Source organism: Musa acuminata, chromosome BXJ2-5, assembly GCF_036884655.1.
Source record: "Musa acuminata AAA Group cultivar baxijiao chromosome BXJ2-5, Cavendish_Baxijiao_AAA, whole genome shotgun sequence".
NCBI lineage: Eukaryota > Viridiplantae > Streptophyta > Magnoliopsida > Zingiberales > Musaceae > Musa > Musa acuminata.
The window spans coordinates 5,507,354-5,522,645 of record NC_088342.1 but is presented as its reverse complement, the minus strand read 5'-3'; the positions used below and the strand labels follow the sequence as shown (position 1 = coordinate 5,522,645).

The following is a 15,292-nucleotide window of genomic DNA, read 5'->3' as shown; positions in this document are numbered from 1 at the left end:
AAAATAACGCCAAATTCTTCACAAAAACTAACAGCCTTGACATAAGTTCCCAGGTTTCATATTTACGAAGAGTATTCATTTCTTCATTTATGGTATCCTCCCACACCTTAACACCTTTAGTTTCATCAAAACGGCTCAAGATCATTAATTGGTTTAGAAAAAAAATAATGTCATATGTTTATATTGTCTCTACAACATACAATTTTTCATTTTGATCTACTCAATGTTGGAATTTCCTCTTTATGGATATAATCTAACCAAATACTCTGAAATATTTAACATTTGGATTCTTACCAAACATGAGCTCATCTAAAGACTTTAGATTGATTGGACTAAACGAAGTTCGATTAATAATATAAGTTGTACATGTTATACCTTCTACCCGTCCATAAGACTTTGGGTAAATTCTTTGCATGATGCATTTATAAGTCTCTACGAGATGTTTGAATCTTTCGTTAAACCACACCATTTTATTATGGTGTAATTGCATATGTAATTCGCTTTTGATGCCATACTTTTTGTAAAAAGATAAGAAACTATCATAAGTGAACTCATTGCTATTATCATTTGTAATAGGGAAAAGATTTTTCTCATATTATGATTATTATCTAGAATATAATATACACTCTTTAATATAATATGATTATTATCTTTATATGAGATTATGATAGTGCTTTTCTTTTCCACTTAGTGAACACTATTATTTATCGTGATAATTACATCATTACCGATGAAAACTAGTAAATTTAGTATCTATCACTAGTAAAATGATGACCTGAATCAACAATATAGTCATTTTTAAAATGGATAAATGTCATGTTCTTAATAGTTTAAGTCATAAAGTATTTGTCTCAATCTTCGTTGGTAACATTAGAACAATCTTCTTTATTTATAATATTTTTTTAATCTTTGCGCGATAGTTTTTCTTAATATGACGTAACTTACTACACATAACACTTGACTTTATTTTGATTTGCACCATTGTTTGAAGAAGACTTTGATGTTAACATCATTTTTCTTTACTTTATTATTATCATTATCCTTTTTCTTATTTATAAAAAGAGCATCTTCATTTCTCTTGAAGTAGAAATTCTCGTCATTTGACGAGCTAGGGATTCCTGAGAAGTAAAAAGATTTTCCAATTCTATAAAAGATAATTATTGAATATAAATATATTCTTTTCAAAGACCATGAATAATATAACATTTCATTCATGCATAAAAAATAAGCTCATCTGGATCTAAAAGTAATATATCTAAACATAATTTTTAATCTTCAAAAAATATTTAGAAATCAAGATATCACCTTGGATAGTGTTTGTCAAATCACTCTCTAAATATTGAAGCCGAGTCATATTATTTTTGTTAAGCAATGCATCTAGAGTGATCCAAATCTCTAAAACTAATTTACAACGAATAATGTGTTCAAGGAGATCATGAAAAATAAATATTTTTAATATAAATTTAACCTTTGCTTTTAAAGTCTTTCATCTCGTCTTCACCAACTCGACTATAATTTTTTATAGTCGAAAAAGATTATTTTCTTTACCAAAGAGATTTTGAAATATAAATTATCACTCTTGTGGCTCTGATACTATGTAAAAAAAATAAAGGATCACATGTAAGTGTAACATTTTCTCAAATAATAGTAACAAAATACTACTAACCCAAAATCATACCAAATAGAAGAAGAATAAATCAAGACGAAATTTTTTTATTATTATTAAACTTCTCAAAAGAAAATAGATGTTGACTCCGACTTGAATGCTGAATTATATAGTTACCATCTATTTATAAATCTGAAATATAAAAATTTCTAATCTGTATGACTCTATCTAATTTTATTTGAAATCTTCTAAAATATATTTTAAGCTAAAATTATCTTTATCTCTAAAATTTTATCTAATCTTATTTAAAAGATAAAATATTAATATATGATGTTTCGAAATTTGAACTTCTTAACGGCACGCCCTATGATTCCTTTTTCTACTACTCAGTAAGAGAAAACCCAAGCAGACATCATCAATCGGAAGCCTTCCAATCGTGGGCCCTCCTCATCCGACTCCCCCAGCTCTCGTCCTCCCCTCCGGCGCACTGCCGAGCGCCGCTCCGCCGCCGCTTCAGCCCCTCCAGCTGGCTCACCCAGTCCCCGAACCCCCACGCGCCGCCGCCATTCCGGAGGACCACCCCGCCACCGACGGCGATGGCCCATCCGTCGGCCCGAAGGAGCGAGACGTCGTAGTCCCGGCGGCGCGACGGGTCGGAGAGAACCTCGTAGGCCTCCCGTGCTCGTATGAAACGCTCGGCGAAGTAGGCCTTGTCCACCGCCGTCCGGCACGCGTCCGGATGCCACCGCCGCGCCTGCACCCGGTACGCCGCCTTGATCTCCTCCGGCCCCGCCGTCTTCTCCACCGACAGCAGTTCGTACATGGTGGCCGACTTGGTCTGCGCCGGCCGCGCAGTCGCCGACACTCTCAGCTGCATCCTCGTACCGCCCAAGCAGCAAGGTTTGGGAATCGAAGAAGGCAAAGCTGTCATTTCAATCCTATTCCTTGTTCTTCCTCTCAATTAATGATATCGGAGGAGATACGGATGAGCGAACATTCATATATACAGGAGGGTAGGCAAAACCGTATGGCATGGATGAGACAGAGAGCGGAGAGTCAACTGTGGTCAAAGCCTACGGGATTGGACAGAACACTGTGGGCGAGCCGAGGGAAGGGGGAAGAGAGCGGTTTTTGCTTGAATCAACGGCGTCGACGCCGTTTAAGGTTTTAAACTATGGTACATTGGATCAGTATAACGTGTAAAATATATAATATTATATTTTAAATCTTTAATTTTTGATAAATGAGTTTGACATCCCTTCATCAGATTTATGTTGTGTAGCTGTGAAGGTATCCTTCCCAATCCGTGGATTTACTTCATCCAGAAAATAGTTCATCTGTTATCTATTTCAATGTCGTTCAACACGCAAACCAGGAAGAACTAGCAAGAACTTCCTCCCCGAACAATCTGCAGTGATTGCTTCGATCATCTCCTTGTGTGGTGATACGTCATATTTTCTTCCCAAGTCAAAATATTGTTATCTTAGTATCGCTAACTAAGAAATCAACATGACATGAAAAGATCCATCCAAGGAGCCCCACAAGGTAAGGGTGCGACCCACTAAAGCGGTCAGCTAAGATGGCACGTGGACTCTCGTTATATTGTTGGCTCACGGTGACGATCTTGCGATCGCTCCGAGGTGTGGCTTCCCTATCGAAGGGAGATCAGGGTCGTCTCGAGATATGACTCGTTTGCCGAAGGGAGCTTTGGGTCGTCCTAAGGCACTCCTTAGATATGCTGGAGTCTTACACAATTGATCAGCGATGGAAAATTTTTCTGTCCCGACCCCTTCGACGCTCAAGTTAGTATCCGAGATCCCCAAATATATGTTCAAATATTTTAAAATAAGTGAGTCCTCTATTTTCCTATTTAAGATGTGTTTTTATATCATAGGGATGAAAAGAAAGTTTGTGATATTATTCCTTATTATAAATGAAGAGAAGAGAGTTCAGGATTGTCTTCCTTATGATAAAAGAAGGCAAAAAAATTTGTGATTATCTTCCTTGCCATAATGAATGAAAATGAAGCTTGTGTTTCTCTGCTTTGATACTTTATACATGTACATAGATGACTTGTTTGACACATGGCGATTGTGTGTCAATTGTTGATAAATTTTCTATCATTTATCCTCCCAGAAGGTGTGCTTCGTGGCTCTAGTAGGGGGTTCGAAGCACGTCATTCGGGCATTTTGCTCTATCGAGGTGGAGTTTCGCAATTTTGCGTGTCCCATTCGAGTGTGTTTGGGTCGAGTTTTATGGGCTTCATTTGTAATGATTTTTGTTTATCCGCTTTTGCGGGCTTGTTCGTCCACTGTAATAGCGGTTCTATTTGTCAACCATAGCGGGTTTTGCTATTGACCATCGTAGCGAGCGTTGGGCCCCAATGTGATAGGTTTTTTATCGTAGGTTTTGCCTATACCACCATTGCAGGAGTACAAGTCCACGATTGCAAATTTTACCTCGACTATCATTGTGGGAGTAAAAGTCCATCATTGCATATTTTGACTCAATTGTCATTGCGATAGAAGGAGTCCACTGTTATGGAAGAAGAAGTTTGTTATCATGGATTTTGACTCGACTGTCATTGTAGGAGTAGGAGTCTGCCATTGCGAAAGAAGAAGTCCAGCATTATAGATTTTGACTCGAATGCCATTACGATAGTAGGAGTCCACCGTTGCAGATTTTAACTCGATCGTTGTTTACTGGAGTAGGAGTCAGTCATTGCAGATTTTGACCCGACCATCGTTGCGAGAGTAGAAGTCCGTTGTTGCGGAAGACAAAGCCTATCATTGTGGATTTTGACTCGACCGTTGTTGCGGAAGCAGGAGTCTGTCATTGCATATTTTGACTCGACCGTCATTTGCAGGAGTAGGAGTCTACCATTTTGAATGAAGAAGTACGTTATTGTGGATTTTGACTCTACCTCCTCCTTCGCCTTTGGGATATGGGCTTTCCTCCTTTGCCTTTGGGAAAAGGAACACAAGCTCTCCTCTTTCGCCTTTGGGAGAGGTCAGAGAGTTACGGATTGGTTCAACTGTCGTAGTAAGAGTGTGGTTTCCGTCATAGTAACTTGGTTCGACCACTATAATGGGTGTGGATCCGCCGTAGTGGCTTATTTCGACCACTGTAGCGGGCGTGTGGTTTCCACCATAGCAGCTTGGTTCGATTATTGTAGCAAGAGTATAGATCCACCGTAGCTACTTGGTTCGATCGTCATAGTGGGCGTGTGGTTTCCGTCTCAGTGGTTTGGTTCGACAACCGTAGCGGGCGTGTGATTTCCACTGTAGCAGCTTAGTTTGACTGTTGTAGCAGGCATATGGTTTCCGTCGTCATGGCTTGGTTCGAGCACCATAGCGGGATAAGTCATTTTTGAGGGACCTCGATTAGTTGCTCTGTTTGGGGGGAGGGGCCTTGTCGAGGTCTTGGGGGTCGGTGAGTGGGTCCCCTGACTTCACCTTCTATCTTGGCATGCTGAGTCATTTTTGACGTGGTGCGCTTTAGTTAGCTTTTGATTCTAAGGGGGCCTGCCTAAGGATTTGGATTAGTCTCAACCATTTTTAGGGCATTGGGGCTTCGATCTAGTTAGGTTTTTGGAGCTTGAATCTTACTGTAGTTGTTTATAGGAGACGACGTAAGGATTTTGTGTCGTTCTAGGCGGATATATGCAAGCGTTATTTTAAGGGAGACGAGGGCTCTTCTTGTGCCCCTTCGGTTATCGGGAGGGGCTTTATTTAGCGCCCTAACCCTGGTGCTCCCATGTGCCTCTTATTTTGGTCTTTTTCTGCTTGATGTTTGTTTGTGCTACTCAAGCTTTGCCCTTTTTTGCAGGTTTGGATCCTGGCAGTCACGGTCTTCCAGTATCCCTTGTTGAGCTTTGGAGCTCATGGGAGGTCGAGCGAGGGTCTCAAGTTGGGCTGGAGCAGTTTGCAGAGTCACGAACTCCAACGCCTTTGGGGGGTGGTGGCCCATCTTGCCAGGGCCATGGGGACTCGACATGGGCACGGAAGAGGTGCAAGTGTGTTGTAAAGACTGTTCCTTCACCACAAGTGCCCTACCTGGAGACAAGGGGCCTTGGTGCGAGGTGGGGGACACACCGCTGAGGGGTCATCTTGTGAAGGCATTTGCATCGGTCGGGGTCTCCTAGGCCCTGGTCTCTTTGCAAGTTATATTCTTGTTATTCGGGGTTGTTCATGGCCTTTGAAATAGTCAATCGACTCCCAATGGTTCATTCTTAGGGCCCATTAGGAGGGGTTGACTCAAGATATGAGAGTGTGAGAGAGCTCATCGACTGTAGGCAAATACTACCGGAGGTCGCTCAGCCTGTACTAAGCAAAATGGTGTATTGTACCTGGTAGGTTCCTACACATGGGTCTCTTTTTATATCTCTCTGATACTAACCCGTCTGTTTTGAGTAGCATCACTATTACATGACAGGCCTTGCAGACCAGGCCTATGATATTGGGATGTTAGTGGATGAGTTGTCTGAGTGAATGAGGGTCTCCAAGCGAGGATCACTGAGCTGGAGAAGGGGATTCCCTCAATAATTAATGATGCCTTGGTCGCTAAGACGATTGGTCTGTTGGGGCATGCTTGACAGTAACTGAAAGATGCTGAACAACGTTCGGTGATCCTATAGTAGAGATTAGTAGATGCCCAAGAGAGGGGAGACTAATTGGAGGATAATCTGCATATGTGCTCTAACGAGTTGATAGCCATAAAGATGGAGGCCCAGGAGGCTAAAGAGCTCTTGGAGGAGGAGCGATGTCAAGCTCACGATCTAGAGAGGGGAGTGATCATGATGTATAAAGAGTCAGAGGGGTTGTGATGGGGTCTGCTGAGATCGAGAAGGGCTTCATATCGATATAAGTACCTTATTGCTTGGGGACACTTTAAGGCCAAGTACTTAAGAATGAGTGTCGAGGAGGATCCCTTTACTCTGTGACCTAAAGATCTCGATGTCCTCGGAGCACAGGCCCCTTTTGCTGAGAGCCCTAACTCGCCCTCCTCTTCTTATTGAATGCTTCAATCTCTTCTCCTTTTTTTTTTTGTCCTTTTTGAAGGGTTTATGAGTTTTTCGGATGTGAGCCCTTGATTGTAAGCACTGTACTAATGCAAGTCTCCCACTTTTAATGAAATTTTCTTTCTCTATGTATCATTCTGTTATAGCTTTTCAGTTGAGGTGATGTTGTAAAGACATAATCCACACTCAAGATAGAGTCATGTCTTCCATAATCTCGAGACGATAAGTTCCCTCTGCCCTCTTCATTTCGGATGTGACCTCATCGAATATTCTTTTTTTTTTAAGAGTTGGAAGATGGGTGGAAGGATATGCTGGAGTAGTTTGATATATATATATATATATATATATATATATATATATATATATATATATATATATATATATATATATATATATATCACCTTGACAGGGTCGACGTTACCTTGACATACGTTACCTTGACATAGATCAAGAGTTGGGCTCGCCACGACGGATCCCACCAATCAACCACTACGTCCCCGTGTTTCCGTTCAGGGGTGACTCGCACTCTTCGTCAGTAGCCTTCCCGCCTTGAAACGCTGTGATTCGTCCAATAATTATTATTTCATGAAGTAGATTTGGGCGTACCCAACATTACTTCATTTATGCAATTAGAGTTTATTTCTTCTTCTTTTTATCCCTTTTAATTCATCTTACGGAGATGTCTTCTACGTCGTGTCTTTTCTCAGATCTGTCTCTTGCCCATGGGATCCGTGCTGCCCTGAATTCGCCTCCCCTGTTCTGCTTCTAATTCCTCCCCTCTTTTTGTCTTGGGAGACGGTCTGATGAATGGGTCGTGCTAGATTTCTTTTGGATCTGTAATCTTCAACTCCTAATGGTATGTGCTGTTGATTCATCATGCCCTTCATTTTTTGATCTCTGGGACATTTCTGCGTTTGTTCATAGATTTGATCTAAATGCATTTATGTGTTGTTGCCATTGCTGTGAGCCACGTAATCGTGCCCGTATGATTATCTTCCTTTGCTTTTATGTAGTTCAGCTTGATGGCCGATGCACAATAACATTTCAGGAAAATGTGGAACGAACAATTCAGTTCATATGTATACTCTGTATTGTTTCTTTTACCCATATGATCTGTGGATGTCTGAATTATATTATGCTTTTAGCGGGGAAAAATTACTGTGATACTTTTCTCTGCTCAATCTTGTAAGGTTGAACATTAAAACTGCCTGCAGTGACCTAAATATAAAGTTAATTTTTGACTTTGCGACATACTTCTTCGACCCTCGATGTCATTTTCTTTCTTAATTTTAGGTCTGAAATATACTTTTGTGTCGCATAGGCCTCTTTTCTGAATATTTGTCTTCCTATTTTCTTTCCAATTGCATTGCGATGTGATGTAACCAAGGTTGACCTTCCTTAAGTGCTATGTTAACACTTCTCTTGTAACCAGTATTCTGTTTTCCCCGATCACCCAAGCATTAGTAAATTAGTCATTATTTGCCTATCATAACTAGTTAATACCTTCAAAGATCAAATTTCCAAAACCTAGTTGGAGAGCGTTGAAGTTTCCAATCTTGATCTAATATTTGTTGTTCGTCATCAGTTTAGGCAGTTATTACACTTACCCACTGCCAATTGTTGCTGTCTATTCTACTAGCTGAAGCCTAAACCAATTCACTTTCTTCTAAGCACATGATGTTTAACTTGTACAAAATTTGATTTCAAGTACTAGTTGTTGAGAATTTGCTGAGGGCTTAGTTTTATTCACGTTCCAGATTAGAGAGAAGATGTAGCAGACATTTAGTTTCTTCTATTCCTAATTTTTGAAGTTGCAAGCTTATTCATAAGATTTTTCTTATAGGGATCCTCTTTGCCAGGGAAGTTGGTGAGGCTAACATAAGTTATCTTTGAGTATGGTGAAAAATGTCATGCTTCGTCAGTTGCTGCTTATATGAGTTGCTGTGACTAGATATTGGATGCTTATAATCTGTATACAAAATGGACTTGCAAGACTCCAAAAAGGTCGATTCATCTTCATCAACTGATACCTGCAACACTGCTTCTACTAAACAAGACACAACATTAAGGGAAATACCATCGATTCTGTCAACTGGCATATCCTCATGGGCACAGAGCCTCAGAAATTTACAACAATCTCATCAAGAAGATTCACAACCTGGAAATGCAGGAAAATTAACTTTGCAACGTCTCACTAGCGGATTTGGATCACTTCTATATTCTAACTTATCTTCAAAGGATGAAAATGTTGAGCACGACCCAACCACTTTACAATCTGGTGTCTGGGGGTCCTTAACAAAAGGTTTAGTGGACTCATCCAAAACTGCAATGAAGACTGTACAGGGCAAGGCTCGCCAAATTGTTTCACAGAACAAAAAACGATACCAGGTTTTTATGAATATCTATCTTGTTTAATTTATTTTGTCTTTCTAAATCTGGCTTACATGGACATTAGTTACATTTACAAGTAGCCTAGCATGATAAGTATACCAATTCTTGGAAGACAACATGGCAATGATATAAATTGTCATTTTATTATTGTGTATTTTCTGGTTTTCCTAAAAGCTTGCTCCAAAGGATGACCTATGTTTAGATAAAAGATGAAAAGGTTTCGTACCTATATATGTTGGCACTCCTACACTATGTGAACTGGAATATTATTGGGAACTCTGATTTACATTTCTCAAAATGGCTGAATGATGTACAAGTAATATTGTGATTCAGCTTCCCAATAGTTCTTTTTGTTAATTGCTAATTTTTTCATAATCTTTGTCATAAATTTATGCAAACTATTCTAAAAGTTTTCAGCTTCAGTTCACCAAGAGGTGTTTTGTCCCTGGTTTCAGGATGGAGAATTTGATCTAGATCTGACATATATTACAGAGAAAATAATTGCGATGGGCTTCCCTTCAGGTTACATAAGTTCTGGATTTCTTGGGCTTTTTGAGGTAATTTGGTTTATTTTTGACACCATCTTGTTGGCTTCCATTATAGCCTTTCTAACTTAACATATACTATTACTCTTCTGCAGGGACTCTATCGAAATCATATGGAAGAAGTGATTAAGTTTCTAGAAACACAACACAAGGTCTCATCATACTGATCTACTGGTTTATTTCAACTATCATGCTTGTAAAGATATTGCATTCATTGAAACACTGTAAGATCAGAGGAAAAAACTATTTCCCATTCACCAACATGCGGATTTGTAACAACAATATTCAATAGTTTGGAGACATGCAGTGGAATGTCTCCCAGCACCTTTTGTAATTTATTCCAGACATTTGACATGACATTTTGATGAATTGTCTCAGCATCATGATTTTTCTGCATTAAGAAGTGTGTACATACTCATAAATATATACGTAAATATGCTTTTTTCAGCCTTAAATATGCTGGTTCCACAATCTTCTTATTTTACTTTTCTATGTAGGGAAAATACAAAGTTTATAATCTTTGTTCCGAGAGGTTGTACGATGCATCTTTATTTGAGGGAAAGGTAAGCGTCCTATTTATCATTAATAGTAATTCTTGTTGGTTGTATCAGTATCTTTTAAAATTTCTTGGTTGTATATTGAAGTTCTTGTAGAAGTTCTGTTTTAGTGTGCTGTGGTGTAATTCTTAGTCTCTCTCTATAGAATTATCCTTTAGATCACAAGCCTAACTCATTGTTTTCATTCAAACTTTTTCAAAACACTGTACTTTGAGGAAGCTTTTCAGCTTTGTGTTCTTTTCTTTGTTAAACAAGCTACAGAAACCTGTCGAAAAAAGTCAGTATCGAATCTTTTTAGTGCTGCGTACCACTTGATGCGAAGTTTCAAATCAACCTATCATACCCCCTATTGATATATGTGTTGATGTATATTTGCTTATTTCAGGTTGGATTGATATATATTGCTTATTTCAGGTTGCTTGTTTCCCCATTGATGAATATAATTGCCCTCCAATTCAACTTATAGCATCGTTTTGTGAAAGTACCAAATCATGGTTACAGCAAGATGTTGAGAATGTGGTTGTTGTTCATGCTAAAGCTGGTATTGAAAGGACAGGATTGATGATTTCAAGCCTTCTTCTATATTTAGGGGTGAGACGCATTGCCTAGCATATTTGGATATTGTGATCAGTAATAGGCAAACCATCTTAACTGGTTGATTGAATGATGGCTCAAGGAATTCATTAATGATTATATATTTTCTTGTCCAGTTCTTTGCAACTGCTGATGAGTCCATTGACCACTTCAACAAAGAACGATGTATAGACGCAAAGGGGCTTATCATCCCAAGTCAGATTGTCAGTCTCCTTGTTCATACCAATTCATGACTTTTCCACCTAGCAGTCTTCTTAAATGCCTGATTTTTCCATCTTAATTTTCATAGAGGTATGTGAGATATTTTGGTTGCATCCTAACATATTTCAATGGTGAAGTTCAACCGGGGCGCAGGTACTTCAAAAACAATTCATCATTTTTTTAGAGTTCAGAATTCAGAGTACTCTTAGAGTGAATATCTGGAACTGCATGGAGCTCGAAGCTTAATTTTCAATTTTTTTCTTCAGGTGCATGCTTAGGGGCTTCCGTCTTTATAATTGCCCATATTGGATCAGACCTTCTATTACCGTCAGCAAACATAATGGTATCAGAAGATTTCTACTTTTTTAGATTTATTATACATCTATCATGCTTTCATGTTAAGGAAATTGTTAATGAAAAAGTTATCATTAATCCTGGTAATCCTTATTATTTTAAAATTAGCCTTTCTGGAAGTTATTGACATATTGATTAATTTATTAAAATAAATCAAGGTCACTTGAATAAGAAAGATTAATAGGTAATGCATAGGAACTTGTTAAAATCCCTTGCCATAGGAAATTTGAATTTTCTCTACATAAGCTCTCACTACTTAATTCTGAAAAATAAACTACTTGCAAGTGTTTTGGAACAGATCTCTTTCATATATGGTTCAAAGTTAACTTGCACTGTAGCTCCAACTTCAAGATAGCTTTTGTACTAGTTATTCTTCATAATCATTAGGGATGGATGTTGCTTGTTCACTACTAGTGGGAAACACTGTAATGACATATATATATATATATATATATATATATATATATGTATATGTATATATATATATATATATATGTGTGTGTGTGTGTGTATATGTGTATATATATATATATGCGTTAGAATCAACTTTATTGCTTTTATGTCTAATGCTTGTGATTTTGCATCAACCAGGTGCCCTCTTTTCAACAAAAAAACATCCCAAGACCAAGGACCTGATGGTATATTTCTCAACTTCTTTTTTCAGCTTTATGTATAATTCTGATCTGTGTTTTGCTTCATAATTTTTTCCAAATATTCATATTTTTCAGCTTTATGTTTTGCTCAGTCTATTTCTGATCTAGGAATGGGGATTGAAGGCTTAATTGATTGTTATATAAATTCCAATTGGGTCAAACCCTAATTAAAAAATGTGTGATAAAATTTATAATCAAGTTTCAAGAGGATTATTTTAGACAGGTATAAAAATCAAATTTGCCGGTGCTAATCTATCATTAGACAGTGCAAGATACCAAGTCATACTGACAAAACACTTGTTTTTTATACAGTTGCAGCAAGATTACAATTCCAAATGGATAAAAACAGAGATGCATGTATTTTGATGGATCATAGTGAATTTTTCTACAGAAACATCCAAAATTAACCAAGAAATCTAGTTTTCCCTCTACTGAATGCATGCAAAGTTTCTTATACCAAAATTAACTAACATCATCGTGCTCTTTTTTTGTACTCATGTGTTCTATCTCTTCTTTAAGCCCCAAAGTACATATCCAAGAAAGGGCATGCCCAGAAAATAAATTAAATAAAAAAATGTTAGTTGTAACAAGATTATGCATGATAATTTGTTCAATAATATCATCTCTTTTATAGGTGATGCATTTTCGTCTTAAGATTGCTAAAGGACCTGCTGAGGAAATGGCTAAAAGAGGCTTTTCTAAAGCTTATCTCTACCTTCTATTCTATGTTAAAACTTTAGGAAATTTCTAATAACTAATAAGGTTTATCTTTGTCAAAGTGTTTTAAATGTTAAGGAAGCATTTCTCTGACTTCTTTAACTTGCTAAGTTTCTTGTTCTTGGTTAAGAAATTGATGTTAGCTTGACAGTGGTTCATTTGTGTTTCAGCCAAATCTTCCATGTTCTCGATTTCATGTTGTGTTATGCAGCATATCCCCTGTTGAAGGGGAACAATTTGAATGGCTAGGCGACTGATTGCACTAAATGATATAATGAGAACCGGTAACTGTTTAGCCAGATTTTTAAACATAAAAAATTCGTACCAATTCTTATGGTTGACTTAGTAACTTAAAACTGGTTTTTATGATGAATCCTGTGATCTTTGGAGACTGTTGTCACAAGATTGATTTATAATTAAAATAGTGAATCCCTTGCCAGATGTTTCATCGATCATGAATTGTGTGCTTTGGACATACCTCAATTTGGTTTGAAATATAGGTATAAATTTCTACATGCCTATTGATAATAGACAAATAACCATGCAGATTTACATAGTGGAATAAATATCATAGTGGAATACATGATATTTCAACACCATTTAGTAACATGACAATTCGCAATTCTCATCAGATGACACATAGCAGCAGCTAATCTTCATCTTCTATCAATTACTTTGTGAATCAGAGTGGAGAACGACATGAACCTTCTTTGCATATTGTAAACCATTTTATTGCCAAGACTCAAGAACATTAGTTTTCTGTTGTAATAGTTGTATGTTAATCTGATATATTGCTGCACCAAATAGTTGGTGTTAAATGCTTAACATATGTTTTCTTTTTCTCTAGGTCATCATAATCTTCCCTTTCTTTTGCGTCTTTTTATCTTAAAAAGAGATTTTGTTCAAACTATTTGCAGCCAGAGGATTTCTGGTTCAAGTCAAAACAAAAGGGTATCATGATATTTGCTATACCGGGAGAACCTGGTCTGACAGAGTTAGCTGGTGATTTCAAAGTACATTTCCATGACCGCCAAGGAGATTTTTACTGGTGACGAATTTATTTTATACTCTTTTTGGTTTATTAGCTTAAAAAATTCATCTTCTTAGATTTAGCTTAACCTATTTCTGATGTTGCTTACCAGGTACATTTGCTAATAAACAGTGATATTATTTCCAAGTTCTAAAAGAAAAAGATTAACCTGGTTCAAGCATTTTAGTAGTTGTCCAATGAGACAGACAAGTATACTCTGAACAACCATGAGGCTAAGTATTCCTGATGTTAACACATCTGCTAACAAACAATGGCATAATATCTCAGGTTGAGAAATTTGGTTTTCATCAATCAGATATTAAAAAGTAAAAAAAAATATTCTTTTTAGTAAAAATGTGTTTTCATTTTTTTGTCAAGACTTTTCTTTTTTACTTTTACGAAGGTTAATTGAACTTTCCTACCAGGTTTAGTTAGATAAACTTGTCTATACATTTTACTCAATGCTAATAATTGTTCATTAATTTCATTTGCACAGATCTTGATTAGCTAATATTTTGATTAGGTGTTTGTCAAGGCACCCGAATAGAATGGTTATTCCTCTGTGAGAATTTTAATGAGATTAACATGATCGATATGAAAAATCATGTTTCTTGCAGTTGGTTGAATACGTCAATGATAGACAACAAAGTGACCTTGAGCGCTTCTGAGCTTGATGGGTTCGACAAGGTAAGGCTTTGGTTGTTGCCGTAATCCTTTATTAGAAACTCTTAATTACCAGAAAAAATTGAATCATTCCAATTCATAATCTAACAAGAGCTGACTCTGCAACTCCAGTAATGCTTGTTTATGATTTCTATGGCAGAGGAAAATACCTTCTCCAGGATTCCAGGTTGAGATTGTGATGGTGGACTATGATCACTCCCGTTCGCAAAATCCAATGAGCACAAATGTCAACAAAGACTCTGATGGAAGGTTGGCCACTGGAAAACCAAAAGGAGACAGCAGCTCAATATCTTCTACCTCGAACAAGAACAAGGATAACAAGGATGATGTCTTCTCAGATAGTGATGCAGAAGAAACCAGGTCTCCCAGAGGTGAAAATGCCAATTCTCCGAATGATAAAACAGCAGGCATCGAACAAGCTTCTCTGGAAGATGGAGCAGCAGCAGCCATGGTTGCTAAGAAAGCACCTACAGAAGGATCGAGTGGACTGATGTCGGAGGAAGCTGTTGTCGCAAATTCAGCTGCTGTTAGTGAATTCAAGGCAATTGCAGCTGATGCTTCTGTCTTCTCCTTTGGCGATGAAGACGAATATGAAAGCGAGTAGCGCAATGTGACAATGTTTATCTTGACAGATGTTGGAAATAATTGTCGATTTTTTTGTATCTTAAGCATTTCTTGGACATTCTTTTTCTCTTATTATTTATGAATATTTGTGCCAATTCACAAGTTTCCAAAAGATAATTCAGTTCTTGAGTGCTCTTTCTTGAAGATAAATGGAATTCAACTGTTCATGTAAGCAACCAGTAAAGTAAAGTGATGATGTAAATTTTTCATATCAAATAGCGATGGGTTAATTACATATTACCTTATTTAATTAGACCTTCTTAGCATTCTAATTTTTAGACTTAAAAAATTTATATTAAAATATTTAAAAGTGAAA

At 37.4% G+C, this 15,292-nt stretch overlaps 2 protein-coding genes across 3 annotated transcripts; one reads left to right on the top strand and one right to left on the bottom strand.

Moving 5' to 3' along the window:
• Positions 1-2,021: 2,021 nt before the first annotated feature.
• Positions 2,022-2,483, bottom strand: LOC103984395 (chaperone protein dnaJ 20, chloroplastic-like). Its single transcript, XM_009401873.3, has one exon. It carries the CDS (start codon positions 2,481-2,483, stop codon positions 2,022-2,024), a length of 462 nt encoding a protein of 153 aa, XP_009400148.3.
• Positions 2,484-7,251: 4,768 nt separating this feature from the next.
• Positions 7,252-15,043, top strand: LOC103984205 (phosphatidylinositol 3,4,5-trisphosphate 3-phosphatase and protein-tyrosine-phosphatase PTEN2A). Of its 2 annotated transcripts, none has more exons than XM_009401659.3 (13): positions 7,252-7,482; positions 8,486-9,014; positions 9,473-9,574; positions 9,658-9,714; positions 10,060-10,125; positions 10,534-10,710; positions 10,830-10,916; positions 11,003-11,067; positions 11,181-11,257; positions 11,860-11,906; positions 13,556-13,686; positions 14,286-14,355; positions 14,492-15,043. In XM_009401659.3, exons 2-13 carry the CDS (start codon positions 8,607-8,609, stop codon positions 14,954-14,956), a joined length of 1,752 nt encoding a protein of 583 aa, XP_009399934.2. In that variant the 5' UTR covers positions 7,252-7,482; positions 8,486-8,606; the 3' UTR covers positions 14,957-15,043. The 2 variants fall into 2 exon arrangements, with proteins under 2 accessions (XP_009399934.2, XP_009399933.2); XM_009401658.3 differs by having other exon boundaries at positions 8,470-9,014.
• Positions 15,044-15,292: the final 249 nt, after the last annotated feature.